This window comes from Linepithema humile, chromosome 1, assembly GCF_040581485.1.
Source record: "Linepithema humile isolate Giens D197 chromosome 1, Lhum_UNIL_v1.0, whole genome shotgun sequence".
NCBI classification, from domain to species: domain Eukaryota; kingdom Metazoa; phylum Arthropoda; class Insecta; order Hymenoptera; family Formicidae; genus Linepithema; species Linepithema humile.
The window spans coordinates 38117274-38133781 of NC_090128.1; the positions used below are offsets into that span (position 1 = coordinate 38117274).

A 16508-nucleotide genomic window follows, 5' to 3' on the forward strand; every position below is an offset into this window, starting at 1 on the left:
TTGATAATCAATATGTGTGAAACAGTCAAAACACATAAATTTCTAATCAATGTATAAAAAGAAACTTATACGATCTACTATCTTACATTGAGTCCTCTTTAGTTTTAACAAATTAATCAGTTGCAAACTAAAAAATCCAATGTAAAGTCAAAACGTTTGTTTTTATATATTGATTATAAATTTATATATGTTTTCACTGTTTCACATAATGATTCTATGCAATCCCTGATGAAAATATTTTGCTGAAAGTACTATGAAATCAATGAAAAGTAAAATAAAAGTTTTTGAAAAATTACTGAATATATTTCAAAATAATTCATAATTTTTCGTATGAAAATTTAATGTAATATTATGAAATATAAGGAAAGTTAAAATATACTGCTAAAAAGTAATAAAAGAGTTTTTAAATAATTATCATTATGAAATTTACTAAATTAAACTGAAAATTGTTACTTTTTAATGAAAAATTGCTGAAATATTTATGAAATTAATTAATGGGGTCAATTAAGAGAAATTTTCAAATACATTTCAGCAAAATTTCGTTATATTTTTAGAAAAATATTTCCATCAGAAATAACTCGATACTTTGCACTAAGAATCGCGAGACAACAATCGACGAGTTTATTATCATGAAATGCACCGAATTTAGCAAAAAAATGTTCGAACTGGACTGGAGTTAAGCAAAGATATGCTTTGCATTACTTTAGAAGAATCCATTCTCTTATTTGATAAAAGTTTGAACTTACTTCGTTGAAATATTCAGAGATATTATCTTCTACATCACTCTTCTTGCAGACTGAGGGGTATTCGAGGTGCGTTGAAAATATTTCATGACAGTTTTTTCTCACAAAGTCTCATTCAAAGAAGAAGACTGCTATTCTACAGATTTCTCGCGGAATGTTGCTGTTTCCTTATTCTCCGTTTTTCTTCTTTTTTTTTCTTACTCCTTAAATCACGGACAATAAGTATTTGTATTGTTTAATTTGTTAGTTATGTCGAACGGAAAACAGACCCATTCTCTTTTCTGTCCCTCCGCTCTTCTCTTATAGCATGTTTATCAAATAAAAAATACAAAATCTGCTATTCGTGGCGCAATTGATATCCATAGTTGCTCGCAATTTTGTACGATATGCCACCAATTATACAAGCTTGGTCTAAATTGATAAATTTCACGATTAAGTAATTCCAGAAAAAATTTAACTTTTTGTTTTCAGAGTTAAAAAATTATTTTTTTTCTATTTTTTGACACTCGAGCTCCTTTAACGTTTTATTCGATGACATTTATCTCGCTCGCTTTCTTGTTGTGCAATTATATTTTGCTTTTATTTTTTGCAAATAAACAAGTAGATTTATGAAAGAAATCCGTATTCTTGTTATTTAATTATTGGTAGCAATAAAATTACTAGAGTCATTGAATTATTATTGTACAATTTATAATGTGGGAAGCAATAAAAGACAAAGTAAGTGTTCGTTATGTCAATGTCCATTTCCGATGGTGTATACAGGAATTTACTCACTATCGAACTTATCCAACGTAGATAAAATTTTTTCTGAAATAAAAAAGGCATCTTTTAATATAATAAAAGTACAGAGCATATAAAGTTTGTGTGATTTGCAGTGTCTTGGATCTACAATAGCCATATAACTTTGACTTATATATTTCTTTTTTTTTACAATTATTATATACTTTATATCCAACAATAATATGATTTTGTTAAAATTATTTTCTTATATCTCTTTGTCTTTCACACACACTTACATAAAGAATATTTTAATTTTAATAAAGAGTCAAGTTATTTTATTCTCATTTTATTAAAATTAAACACGTGTATAAAATCTATGTAAAAAGAACTATCTGCAAGAGATTGCAATTCTTTTGCACTTCCGATTATTTTTTGATCTCTTTAATCTTTATAGGACCATTTATTATAATTTTGATACTACATGTTTTTATTTTCTATTTAATTCAACTAAAAATAAGCAAAATACACAAAGTTTTAAAATAAACTGAAACTGAAGTAAACAATAAATAGGTATGAAAGATATATTCTCTATAAAGGAATGTTCAGGAAGCGAGGACAGTCTTCAAATAGTAAGTATTCAAAGATAATATTAAATTTACATTGCAATTTTTTGCTTTTTCTGGAATACATGTCCATTTATTTAAAAACAGATCTCGTAACGTATCAATGGCACTAATAAATATAAAAGTTCTAATAACCATATCTTTTAAAAAAAATAATTTATCTACAATAGTCCTCTTCTTAAAAATAAAATTACACGAGTTCAAAATGATACTTAAATTAATATATAATATAAAATTTTATCCCTTTTTGAACAATTTTGTCTTTATATTTTTTTCTCATTAGAATCAAATAACTTATAGTTTGCACTTCTAATTTGTTTTGTTCAATTGACTGATGAATGTTTTAGTGTTTAAAAATGCAATATTTTTTTATTGATGCCGTCGATATATCGTAGTTAAAAATAATGTCAAATGTTAAAAACAATTTGAGATGATCTAATTACACACCAAAAATATCACGTTTGTATAATATATTAATTATCATTCAGTAAGTTATTAAGCACGTATAATACAACGCTTGCTTGACACGCAAGCAATATCGATACATATTTAATATGATTAACACGTATTTATTATTTTAAATTTTTGTTTTTTGTTCTTATTTAATAAAAATTATTACAAAAATAATTGTATATGGGTGTCATATGCATTATAAGTATAGATTATTAATTGCAATGCACCCTAAGATGAATTATATCACAATGTAGCTGTTGAGTTAATACTGATCCAGGCATGTGCGATAAATCTTGCTATAAATAGTTCCAAAACAAAATTGTTTTTAAACAATTCATAGTAGAATCTATCGCACATGCCCGAATCAAGTATTAACTCAACAGCTGAATTAACACAATTCATCTTACATTGCGTATGCACAATGTGCCGTTGATAATTCATCCGCTGCACTCATAGAAATTGTAACAACGTATGTTAAATATATTTATATAAATCGTGTAGCACGTATCGTAAATCGAGAAAAATAAATTTAATTCTGTTTTGACGATCATGATTGATCATTGAAGTGCGGAAAATATAAATGATAAGTTTTTTGTCTTCAATGTTTATTATGTTGAATTCCTAGATCGTTTATTTCACCAAAATCAATCGTTTTATTAATAATTAATCACAAAGTTCTGTTCTATTAATAGTAATTTATTAAAAAATATCTTACATCTTGATAGCAAAAGATGAATCATAGTTTCTCCGTCGTAAAATATAGAACTTTTATCTTAATAATAAGATATCGAGCCTTATTTGCTCCTTTGTGACAGTTTTTGTTCATTATCACCGATAAAGAATTATTCGTCGAAAATATATCATATAAAAACGGAGTCTTTATCTTAGATATTGAGTGGGAAATAAATTATTTTGCAATATCTAATTAATATTTCATGGTATAGCAAACGTCCGATATTTCATGACAAGTCAAAAGCCGGAAGTTGCTCACGTGATGTTGTGTAAGTGCGTGTGTAGATATAAGCGTTCTCTTTCTGTTATATCTGTTAAAAATATTGTTTGCCAGTTAAAAAATTCGAATCTTGTTAATACGTTGATCCTATTTCACGAAACTCTGCGCAAACTTTCAGATTATCAGTCTTCGGTAGATAATAAATATTTAGCCAGTGCGCGTTAATATTTTACATTTAACGCTAAATGTGATATTGGAGTTACGATTTATGTAATGTGATTGCACTAATATAATGTAAATATCGTGCAAAATAATTGTAATTATCATGATTTATTAAAAAAATGTTAGAAATGAAATTATTATGAGTTAAAAGAGTCGTATTTAGCGTTAAATAAGCCGCTTAAAAGCTAAACTATTAATTCTATGAAACAAAACTTCATGAATTTATTTTATTTATGAAAAGTTGAACACCAAGCGTATACTAAAATTTGAAAACTTGCAAAATGTGGAGTTAATCCAGTTTGGTTTCTAAGCGGCTCAAATAATAGGGGCTATCAAATGTCACGCAGTTAATTGTCTCTGCTATAAATGCTTCGTGCAATAGGACACAGTGTAATATAGAATATTGCGACAAAAAAAGATAATATATTTCCAGACATCCATTCCAGACAAGTGCATCACTGTTCTCTGTGAAAGTCTTTCGAGTGAGTGTATAAATGTGTGTATGTGCATGTAATTATTTTTCTCGTAATATACAATTGTCTATATTTCAATACGTGGTACGTATACAATCTTTTGCATTTGGAAATATTTCCCGCTTACACTAATCTAACCTAGTTCCGCTAAGACGGAATCAAGATCCTCCTGCAGGGCGATACTCTTCTCCCGATGCTTCACCAGATCGTCCTTAATTCTGTCTACCTGCGCCTTAAGCAGATAATTGCCTTTCTTCAAGGTTGCCAGTCGTCCTTCGTGTTTCTTCACACATTTCTGAAAAGACAAACGCTCAGAAGTGGAATTCAAATTTATGTTTTCAACTTGAATAATCTTCGCCACGAACTGCAATAACAACTCACTTGTAAATTGTTTTTACGCTTCTCTGTAGACTCCTCTTCGTCGTCAGCTTCGGATTCATCTTCCTCCGATTCCTCAGATTCGGACTCTTCTTCAGATTCTGTCTCTTCCTTCTCTTCTTCCTCCTCCTCTTCTTCTTCCTCTTCCTCATCGGTTTCTGCCATCAGCTTTGCCATCTTATCCACTTGTTTCTGCAGCCGCTTGTATGTTTTATTCTCTTCCTTTAATAATTTCTGCTGCTGTTTAATTTGCTCCTTCAACGCGTACCTCTCTTTTCTGGCGTTTACAGCCTTATCCCTGTTTACATAATTTATTATATACATTTTTATGCATTGTTTATATGTTTTATCAATACAGCTACTTGATGATACAAATATCAACATTTTATCATCACACTCACTTGAAATTTTTTATTTTTGAAATAAGCAGCTTGATTTCCCTTTGCGCACGTTTCTCAGCCCCGGCTTTAGGATCTTCATCTTCATCCTCCTCCTCTGTGCTTTCCTCTTCTTCTTCACTCTCGTAAACATCCTGTTTGTCTATACTCTTCTGTGTCGCAATTTTCGCTACATCTTTCGCACTTGGACAACCGGCCAGTGCCATACCTGCAATATTGTACCGGTAGACACCTTCCGAAACCACTTCTACTATCGGCACAGCATTATCAGACGTAGGCTCTTCTTCTAGCAAGCGAAGCAAATTCAATAAAGCAGAGTTAAGCAAAGTTAGTATAAGCGGCTTATAATAAAGATATATTAAAAAATACAATTTTAATGTTTTAAAATTAATATTTGCGGTTTGCTTAAGATAGTGATAAAATTAAAGCTAATTAACTCAAATAAAAACATATTTAAAAATCGTTAAGAAATTACTAGATATAGCAAAACAAACACTCTTAATTACATACCGGCTTTCATGCGCTTTTCTAGCGCGGCATACATTTTTTTCATTTCTTCCAATTCACTTTTAGCTTTATCTCTTTCCTCGGCAGCGGTAGTGTATTCTTTCTCGGCCCTTTCGGCGTCCTTTCTCGCTTGTTGCACTTCTTGCTTCAAGCACTCCGTCAGTTTCTCGTCTTGCTGCTTACTTTCTTGAGCGTTCTTTTGAAGTTTTACACGTTCCACTTCTGCTTCAAGATTCAAAATTCTCGCCTATGTATAAAATTAATTTAAATGTTCAGCAAGACATTGCAATATTGTTGCTTTTATCTCTTAAAAAATTAATACTCCCGTTTTCTGTTTTTATAATAAAAAATTATCTTAGAAAAGATAAAAGAGACGAATTAATTGTATAATAGGCATAATATATATATAAAAATATATAAACATTAAGGAACTATCTTGTTCAATTGTCACCTGCAATCGTTTGTTGTCACGCTCTAAGGCTTCTTTATTCCTCAACTCTAGCGCTAACATTTGCTTGGTGCTTTGTAAATCATCTCTAACGGCATCTATGTCATCCATTTCATCTTGAATATCGACGTCCACAGGCGCTTCCTCGGCCTTTTGTATTTGCTCCTCAATCGTTAATTGTCGCCGGAATTTTCTCAATCCTTCCAATACAGGCCTTGAGCGATCGTTGGTTTTCACGGTTTTAAGCTTCACGCCTTGCTGGATCTGTTTCAGTAGCTGATTGTGCATATTCGATTTTTCAGACTCAAACACGAAGTGGGCTTTACCTAGCAGATAAAAATAATCAATCAAAATAAAAACACATACAGATATTGCTATTTTATTTGGTCAATTTAATAAAGAATACGAAGTGTTCTGAATTTAACTCTGATCTGTCATCTTTTCATAAAAAAAAGTCTTTTATAATCAGGATATAATTATATAGCTATTAAAAATTAGAAAAAAGTACATTTTTTTTAATTTTAAGTTTACTTTGACAAAGATTTAATTCATTTTAATGTATTACTGTTTACACTTATGCAAATTTGGAATTAGAGAGAAACTGTAAAAATTTGGTATTTACATTAATAATTTTAATCGAATTTCATTCATAAATGACTTTAAAAAATATTTATTTTATATTTTTTTTTAGTAAATATTTAAAATATTATTTAAATAATACATTAATATAATAGTTCTGTAGCATTTCATATAAAAGATATTCTGTGTAATTATAAATATTTTTAAATACCGTTTTTTAATAAGGATAAAAATAGCGATTTTCTTTGTAACAAGTTATAATTATATTGTCATAAGTAAACAAAATTACGTTTCTCATCTAATGTTAACTAGACTTTAATTAGAATTTTCAACACTTAACAAGAGACTTTAGGAACTTTAAGAACTAGACAAGAGACGTTTGGAAACTTTATCGCCGAAAAGCTAATCTTTATGATTGCAAAATTAATAACAATTTTTTATATCTTTCAAAATTCGTATTTGTCACTGAAAGATGACGCCGTCAATATAAATGATGCTTTGTTCAATATAGTGACGTATGTGTGTTTTTGTATGTTTGACAAAATTTTGTCAGGAACTCCAATAATTGATACTTAACGCTTTGTATTTTTAACAAGCATGACGAGTCACCCGCCGTCGAATGACGTTCTCGTTTCCCGTCAAGAATGTCGATTCGAGGAATGAGAGATCCTGATCGCCGCTCGCTCGTGCGACAAAGGAGAGGAGAGAAGGCGGGATGTTGATAAACCCATTGAGAAACACGAAGACATCAGTTAATTCAACAATAATCAATTAACAGTTTAATTAGTCCAACGGTTTAACAATGGATAAACGGGTCTGTATATATATATATATATATATATATATAGAGCGAGAGTAAAGGGGGGGGGGGAGTTGTTTGAGCAATAGCAGAACGATAGCGACAGAACAATACTGCTAGCTATTTGCGCTTCAAGCGCTGCACAAAAAGAAAGTGTTGCGTTAATCGAAATTTCTGTTCATTATGTAATCAATTGCACTACATCGTGAATGTTTCTTCAAAGGATCACACGTGAAAAAAAGAATCGAAGGGAGGAAAAATTCTGCGAAAGAAAGCAAAATCTCTCTCCGCGACTTCTCTCCTTAAGGAGGGGACACTACAAGGGGGGGTAGGCTCGGCCCGATGGGCACCCGACGGGGATCGAAGAGAGTTCGATGATCACCTGCAGGGTCGGCCGTGACCTTGTTCACCCTTTCTATCAAGGGCGCGCTCCGGTCATTGCACTTGACGTGCCTGAGCGTTTTCCCACTCTCGACCTCCTTCATCATGCAGGCCCAGTCTGGCCGTTTTCTCGGTCTAGATTTCAATATTTCCAGCTTCTGCATTTGGTCCTCGTTCAGAGGTTCCAGATCTTTGAGAATCGTCCTGCTGGGAGGTGGAGGCGGCGGTCGTGGAGGTGGTGGCGGCGGAACGTTCGCTCGCGATGAACTTTTCGACAAAGTCGGCGCACCTTGACATAAAAGAAGTCTTTTCTTAACGATTAAAAATGTCATTGATAATAAGAAAGTGTAAAAATCAGATGTAACATCAAGATAACAAGCGGTTTTATTATAATTTAAAAAAAAACTATAGAAATGAAATGTAAATGTTATTTTTGCCACACAAAGCGATTTAATTCTAACCAGAGTAAGATAAGAAAAAACAATGTTTCAGTATAATCCATTTCAAACTTTCTTTATTCACGCTAATTGTTAATCAATAAGAAAAAAATACATATTTTTTTGTTTTTTTTTTCAACTTTTTTGTCTATTTTGTCAACAAAAATATCAAGTTTTATCAAAATTGAAAAAGAGCATTCTGCAGATGTTTCTTGTTAAAGATTGTTTAACCTTTTCAGCATATGTGATTTTCATAAATTTACATTTTTACATTTCAATTTCTATTTATGCCATTGATGTCTTATTTATAGATTTATAAAGTAAATGTGAAAATATCTCAATTTTATTCCTTTATACTTTATTTGCTCATAAGATTACTAAAAATTCTGTATTTTTTTACATTTTAATTCTACAATTTGACAGATAAATTAGACAATTCTTCATTAAAAAATAATTTGTATCTTAACAAAAAATTTACAATGTAGATAAAGTTTAATGATCATTTAATGCTAGAAAGGGTTAACCATTTAACATTATAGATAGTCGAATTTAAGAGAAAGAATGGCGATTATTGCCTCGTACCTGTGGTGCTCTCACTCTTCGAAAGTGGTATACTGTCACCTCGTGATCGAGATCTCTCGATACGAATTTGTCGCTCGAGCTGTGGCCTCGAATTTGGCTCCTGTCGTCCATTCTCGCGTAGCTTCGCCGGCACAGGTCTGCCAGTCGGAATCTTCTCATTATTTGGCTGTTTTGGTATTATTGTGATTTTACTTTGTTTACGCGGTTGTGCATCTGTTGAAGCCGCCGCCGGTTCCGCAGGTTTCGGCACACTCTGTTAAATTAAAATCAAGGAACATTTACTTGTTTATAATATTTACATAAGACAAACAATACATTAATTTTATTTTGTTAATTTTAGTCTATTAAGTTAATACAGAATCTTTATTTACTTCAGTCAATGTTAATAAAATGTTTGTTACTAATACGTATATAATTATTATATAATATATTTTTCTAAATTGATATGCATTCAAATGTCAAACATTCTTAGATTTATTCGCTTTTTTAAGACTACTTTTTGAGAAGATGCATTATTGCACAGGAATATCAAAATACAATATAAGAAATTTATATTTTATTAAATTAAATTATTAATCAATAATTTATTGTAATTTATTATAGATTTCTATTTACATTAATGTAATGTTTCTTAGTTTAAAAATATTTTTGTAATAATACATTTATTAATATATTAATTAAAACATTATTTTTGATCTATTTATCCCATCAAATTATTTTATTCAACAAAACGAGTTTTGCGATTAATTTTTGCAGTTTTTAACACTGTCATTTTTATTCAGTTTACATTTTATGTTTTTGTCACACTCTCACGTCGTAAATAAATATTCCACGTGTTTTATATTTTTGTCTTTTTTTCTTTGTACGACGCGTCACGTCGAAAAGAATACGAAATAATCGTTGCAGGTCTCATGAAAAGTAATCACGGTAAAAAATAGAAAAAGATCATCGTTCTCCATTTTTTCTCTCTTGAACATCTAAAACGGAAACAAACAGAGAGAAAAAGAGAGAGATCCGTAGAATTTTCTTGGCAAGCTTCGACGAGTTTGTTCCGCAGGCTTTAAATAATCCACATTAAATTTCGCATTCGAGAACGTGTCACGTACTTTCGATCGTCATCGACGCGGAGTTTCTCTCTTTTGAAACAAATCTCGTGGAATTATTGTTTAACTTTCAGGATACTAGAAACTTTCAGAAATCTTAGTCGTCTTTTCCTATACAAATTATTTGACCGAAAACTTTTCTATTCTGCAAAATTGTTTTAGGTGCTTATCCGCCAACCACTTTTGCGATTTTCGATTACATTTAGGCAAAAACGCGATATAAGCACGTTAAGAAACTGGTGGAAGACGCAGCTGGCAAGACATTTGAAATAGAAACGTGTGTTCTTTAAATAATCGTGACCCAGAGGCTTATATGTGAACACGCGTACGCGACGGATCTCACTTTCCTTCACATCGGAAAAACGAAATTGTAATTGACAAGCACGTGTGTCTGAATATTTTAACAAATGACCATGAACTACTTCAAGCACTTTACAGTTTTTTAAAATTATCCGCTCAATTGTTTTTAATCAATTATAAAATGCATCAACAAACATAAATTTTAACTTTATAATAATGCACGGCTAAATATTGTAACATAAAATATAATCAAATATTTTATTGGAAATTAAATAAAGTTAATTATAAGTTTACCATTGAAAATAATATAAAGTTAATTATAAGTTTACCATTGAAAAAAATAACTGTAAAATTAAAATAAAAATGGAAAAAGGATATAAAAATACAAATCAAAAATTCCATATTATTTCAAATATTATCATGCAATTTATAAGTCTAAAGAATTATATCTGATTACACGTCATTAAATGCATATAGTTAATGATGATTCTGCGATCTAAATTTACATTTCTTAAACTCAATTTGTTGATTCTGTAGGTAATTTAAGCGTGAAACAATACGACAATATCGCAACATGACGTCGAGTCACGTGAAATCTATACATGTCATCATAATTTGAAGCGTCACGTTTTTCTTTTTAACTCGTATTATTGTATATCATTTCTGCAATTTTATATCTGTTCTGGTGAATTATCACTGGGGAATTTTTACATGAATCTTTCCATATTGAAGGGAAATAAATAAAACAGTAATAATTTTAAACGTAATTTTTTTAAATATTTGAACAATCAAGTTAATTTATATTAAATTTATAATAATCTATATAGAAACGACAAATTGAAGATAAAAGCAAGTATCTGATGCTTTTAACTGCGACAACTTTTCTGTGACGTTTTTTGCACATTATGTTTCCATACTTCGAACGCAGGAGATACAATCCAATTTTATGCAGGTTTTACGTTTTCAAAAACTTTTAGAGTTAATGCAAATCGGATAACAATTAAGAAAAGTCGACTGTTTTTTTTTTTGTACTGGAGATATGATTTTATTTTATAAAATTGTATAGTCTTGAAAAGAAAATTTGCCATGAAAGAGAATTTTTTTAATGAGAATAAACTGTCGAAGAGTGCACTGTTTGGATACAATCAATTGCGTCAAATTTTGTGCCACCCAAAATGTTTATCACACTAACTCGTTGCAAGACACCCACGTCGGCTATTAATATCACGGTCAGTAGCGAAGTCCGCTGACTTTGAAACCTAATATCTGAATGGAAAAAGTCTGCAGAAATCGCACATCTACTCATGCGTGCTTTCAGCGGAAACAGACGCGGATAGTGTTACCCGATTTCAATGCAAAAAGAAGTTGTGATACGTGCAATTCACATTTCAATAAATCCGTTTTCTTCTTTAACCAAATAGAACGGTAGATCAAAATTGATTTCAGTATTTTTTCGCAACTTTACATTTTATTTTAACTAATTTTTTTATTTACTAACTTAAATAATATTAATATAATATAATGTTATTTAACATTGCCAGTTACTGATATTAAAATGCTATATAAGTATGAAAATAAAAAGTATAGAAAAACAAATGATTTAATAGTGCATTACTTTTTAAGTGTATTCTACTTTAAAGTTTCCAAAAGTTTTCAAAAAAATCGATTTTTTACATATTTTTAATCTTTATTGTCGTAAAAATTTTTTTAAAGCAATTTAATCAAATTCAAAATAATATCGATATCATAAAGGTTTGAAAGATTCGATGTTATAAACGGCTCGTAGCCTTTAACTTTCTAAAAGAATTCTTAAAAATGATCTAAAAAACGATTATGTAGAACAGAGTACCTCCTTAAATGATTTAAATATCTTCCATCACTTAATTTTTTTAAGTTATTTTATTATCTTACAAAAAAATGTCTTGAACTTTATTATAAAACCGTGAAAATATCAAATTCTTTCATTATTTTTAGGGATGAGAAAAAAGTCTTTCTCCTCGAAATAATCTCAATATTATTATAAAAAATCGTCAACTCTATTAGAGTTGACTCCACCCACCTTTAAGGTGACTTGGGTGAATGCCGGGACTTCCTCGGTCTTCGGTTTAGAATCTCTACGGGAATTGAGAGTCCAGGGTGCGGCGGGCATAGGCAACGGAGTCGGACCATCTTTGACCCATGGTGGTCGGAAGGTGGTCCTTTGCGGTGGCTGGCCACCGGCGCCGGGCATTCTTGCTCAGCGTCTTCTCTCGCTGAAAAAGAAGGAATGATCTCGCTCCTGCTTCACCTTTGAGGGTTCTCGCGATACTGTCGTCCGGGTGGTAACGTCCCTTGTGTAAACTGGCGGACTCGCCTCGACGACGATCCTGCCGAGGACGTGCGTGATGCGCCACTGATGAGCTCCTGGACCGATCACGATAAGTGGGGATCTCGCGTGGGCGAGATCTGGCGCGACCCACTTCTTGCGAGAGCGTTTCGGGATGATATGTTTCTGATCGCGGTTCCACTACCCCGAAAAAAGATCACTTCGAAGATGTGCAATCGTCGAAATTGCGACGAGTTGACGGCACCGCGGCGCCAATCGACAGACGCGTCTTTGCGCGTCTCTCTTAGAGAGAGAGAGACGACTATGGTTCGCGACGGGGTCGAGGATTTTTGTGCGAGTTCGGGAAAGATCGAGACCTGGACCGCGCAACAGGCAGACCCCGCGGACTGCACCTCCCTAACCATATGATATTTCCGTCCAGATGACGTCATCGAGAGACGTATGCCCGAAATAGAGAGAGTCGATCCTCTCCAACACTAGGACGCTCTCGGCGACGTGCTCGTCGATGCCTTCGCTTTGCGTAGTCCTACAATGCATTCCGCGTCTGTTTACGATGCACTCGCGCCGATCGTGACCGGCTACGAAGGTCGATCGACCTTCAGGAATAATCGATCGCGTACCTTTCTAATCCTCTAATAAAGAAAGTATCTCATTGTCAGATACTTATGCAAGAACTAATCTAAAGAGGGAGAGAATATTTTTTAATGTGGATTTTTATTATAAAATACAAAAAATAAAAAAAAATAACGTTAAGTAAAACAACAATTATTTTTACGGTTCAATGTTTATAGGAAGTTTTTTTTTAATGTCGCACCGATCAAATCCCTTGTCAAAGTGCCAGCATTATTTTATTTTCATTCCATTTGATTTATTGGTCAAAGTAATATTATTGAAAAAGAAAAATCTTAACCCATAATTTAACCCAACGCTAACTCTCTCATTTTGATTACACGTTTTATGCTTTCTAGTTTTAATTTATACTTTTAGTATTCTCTAATTGCTTCTTTTCTTTTTTTTTATGTGATATTATTCTCAAAAAATCTCAAATAAGTAGAACTTTAAGAGAAATGAACGATCTCAAGTCGGAGAAAGCAAATAAGAAGCTTTCTAAAGAGAAAACAATAAACTATAACATAATACAATAGTATGAAGAATTAGAGGAAGTAAATAAGATAAAACTTTTAAATGTGATAAAGTCACCTATAAACAGATGTTGCAAAAAATTAAAATTTTACGAAGAAAATATGAAAAAATTACATTTTGTAAGAAAAATTCTATTTTTTCTTAGGAATTCCAGATTTATTCGTTACTCCTTATTTTTTAATTTTTGGGTAAGTTAATCGCATTATTAAAAAATATATTTGAAATTATTAAGATAAATAATCATTTGTATAAAAATTATAGATAACTCTAAAATTATTTTTAAAGTTGACCTAAAAATTTGACCTAGAATTGTAAGAAATATGTTTTCGCAAAAATGCGAAGCTAATAAATTGTTGTGAAATTAATTTTAAATTTACTTGAGGCAAAATATTTTTAAAAACTTATTAATAATTATATAAAACCACTGAAAATCTTTTAAAAACGTTTAAAAAATACTATATATTTTTTTAAACTTTAAAATGTCATAAAATACGCTATTCCATCTTTCTCAAATTTTCTCTTTTCTGCTAAATAATAAAATTTTTTGAAAAATTAGTATAGCACCCTTCAAAATTTTTGTGTTGAAATAAAAAAAAACTAATTATTTTTTTTTATATTATATTTTAATAAAATTATTTTACAGATTTGTTCTTACAACATATGCGACTAATAATAAAAAATTATTAATTAAATTTATCAAACGCATATCAATCGCGCAGCATTGTGGACAAATAATATACAAAGATTGTTAATAGTCTTTTATTCTAACGCATGTGAAATCGGATCATATAGTAAAGATGTAAAATTTAGCAAAAACTAAAAACACAGAAAATCTTTCTCAATCTTTCTTCTTAAAACTTTCCCGATTCAAGACTAGAAGATTAATAATGCAACTATCCCTCATAATACAATTTCAAAACAGATCAATAAAATTTATAAATGACCAAAATAACAGTGGCATTGACTCAATTTTAGAAGTGAGTACTTTAAGTACCAATAAAAATTTATTTATGTCACATAAGCGAATTTCCATTTATATCTTTTTGCTTAAATTCTGGAATTAAATCAATGCTACTGTCCTTTTGATTACTGACATATCTTACTAATTTATCAAAATTAATCACCTACCTTACACGCAAATTATGTGCCAAGTAATTTATCATCATGTACGCTTCGCATAGATTTCCCAATAGATCGCAAGTAGAATCGCCAAATACAGATCTTCCTAAAGAGCTATCAAGGACAATGATCAATTATCCGAAATTATACGAGCTTTATGACTCAGCTAAAGATAATTTTAATAATTTATTCTATATGTCTTAACAACTTGTATCAATTTAAAATGCATTTTGTGTTCATTTTGGCGTTGTGCTTATATCAGCGCTCGGAATTAGTTGCACATTTCGAGCCGTTTAAGAGACGACGCCTCCTATTCCCCCACTACCGCCCGGCCGCTGGCGGTCGAGCCGCCGATAGCTCTGGCGCAGGAGCGTTTTATATAAGAAATAGGCTCGGTTGTTGAGGCACCTCTCAAAAAATAATAATATTTTCTTTGCTACATAAATAATGTTTATTTTCATTAATAATTAAATATATATATTATGTATTAATGAAAATAAACATTATTTATGTAGTGAAGAAAATGTTACGATTTCCTGAGAGATGCCTAAACAATCCAGCCTATTTCTAATATAAAACGCTCCTGAACCAGAGCTATCGGCGGCTCGGCCGCCAGCGGCCGGCCGGTAGTGTGGGGACAGGAGGCGTCGTCTCCAGAATCGGCCCTAAATGTGCAACTAATTCCGAGCGCTGGCTTATATGATACACTTTTATGACTAAAAGAATGAAATTAAATGCTTTATGTTAAATAAAAAGCTAATTTATGTTTTTCAAAAATAAAACAAAAATGCTGCATAGCAGTTTTATAGATATTTAGGATTTATAAATAAATTAAACAAGAGTTATCATTGCATTGATAGAAAAAGAATCAAACAAAAAATATTAGAATATAATATTAATTGTATTGATTCATTTATCAAAACATACTAATAACATTAATGACATTAATTATGCCTAACTGGTAGTATTATTATTATACAAAACTGCATTTTTTATATGAGTTTTATAACAATTATTCAAAAATGATATCAAATTAATGATTCAAATCATCTTTAGTCACATAAGTTACAACAATCAGTGTAAGAGACGATGGTTTTTGTTGCTTGATTATTGTAGTAAAACCTTTTTTCATCGGTAACAATTTTGATCGATAACAATTTTTCACAAAATCGACTTTTTTTTGTTTGTTGTAAAGATTTAGACATTTTTAAATAGAATTATCTTTGTTCCAAACTTTTATTATTTCAATCTTTTTGTTTTATTGCAAAAATATTTTATATAAAGAATAAATAAAAATAAAGTAATATTATCCATATCTGATAAAAATTTAGATATTTTCAAAAAGTATTTTTAAAACTACTCATTAGAAATAAAAATTTTTTTAAATTAATTAATTAAAATTGTGTTATGTAAAACAAAGGTCTATATAGTTGCCTCCCCCTATAACGCAAATCGTAAAAACATTTATATATTCGGATTGTACATTGTTTGTACATGAATGTACTATGATTTTTATTGTTTGTACATTTTTCGTTAATTTAAAAAAAAATTACAAAGTTTTCGTAACTGTGCCAATGATAGTTAGCCCCCCTATGTCGCAATTACGTCACGTAAACTATAACTTATGAATTTATTGTGCTTAATCGTTTGTACGTCGTTTGTACATTATTAATAATCGGTTAAATTTATAATTCCAACATTTGTTTTTGTTTAAAACGCAAGATAAATAATTTTTATTTGAATATGGCGGGTACAGAGTACGGAGCGGGTACGCATGCGTGTGCGTGCGTATGCGCGCCTGTGCGTGCATATGCGTGTGTGT

General features: G+C 30.9%; 1 protein-coding gene across 4 annotated transcripts; it reads right to left on the reverse strand.

The window, feature by feature from the left end:
* Positions 1 to 1416: 1416 nt before the first annotated feature.
* LOC105674609 (sarcomere length short) lies at positions 1417 to 12718 on the reverse strand. Of its 4 annotated transcripts, none has more exons than XM_067347889.1 (9): positions 12158 to 12718; positions 8696 to 8948; positions 7678 to 7965; positions 5921 to 6243; positions 5473 to 5716; positions 4966 to 5248; positions 4568 to 4862; positions 4325 to 4481; positions 1417 to 1550 (listed from the first exon to the last, which is right to left on the reverse strand). In XM_067347889.1, exons 1-9 carry the CDS (start codon positions 12326 to 12328, stop codon positions 1510 to 1512), a joined length of 2055 nt encoding a protein of 684 aa, XP_067203990.1. In that variant the 5' UTR covers positions 12329 to 12718; the 3' UTR covers positions 1417 to 1509. The 4 variants fall into 4 exon arrangements, with proteins under 4 accessions (XP_067203990.1, XP_067203991.1, XP_012226530.1 ...); XM_067347890.1 differs by having other exon boundaries at positions 4966 to 5170; positions 12158 to 12708; XM_012371107.2 differs by lacking the exon at positions 1417 to 1550 and having other exon boundaries at positions 4117 to 4481; positions 12158 to 12713.
* Positions 12719 to 16508: the final 3790 nt, after the last annotated feature.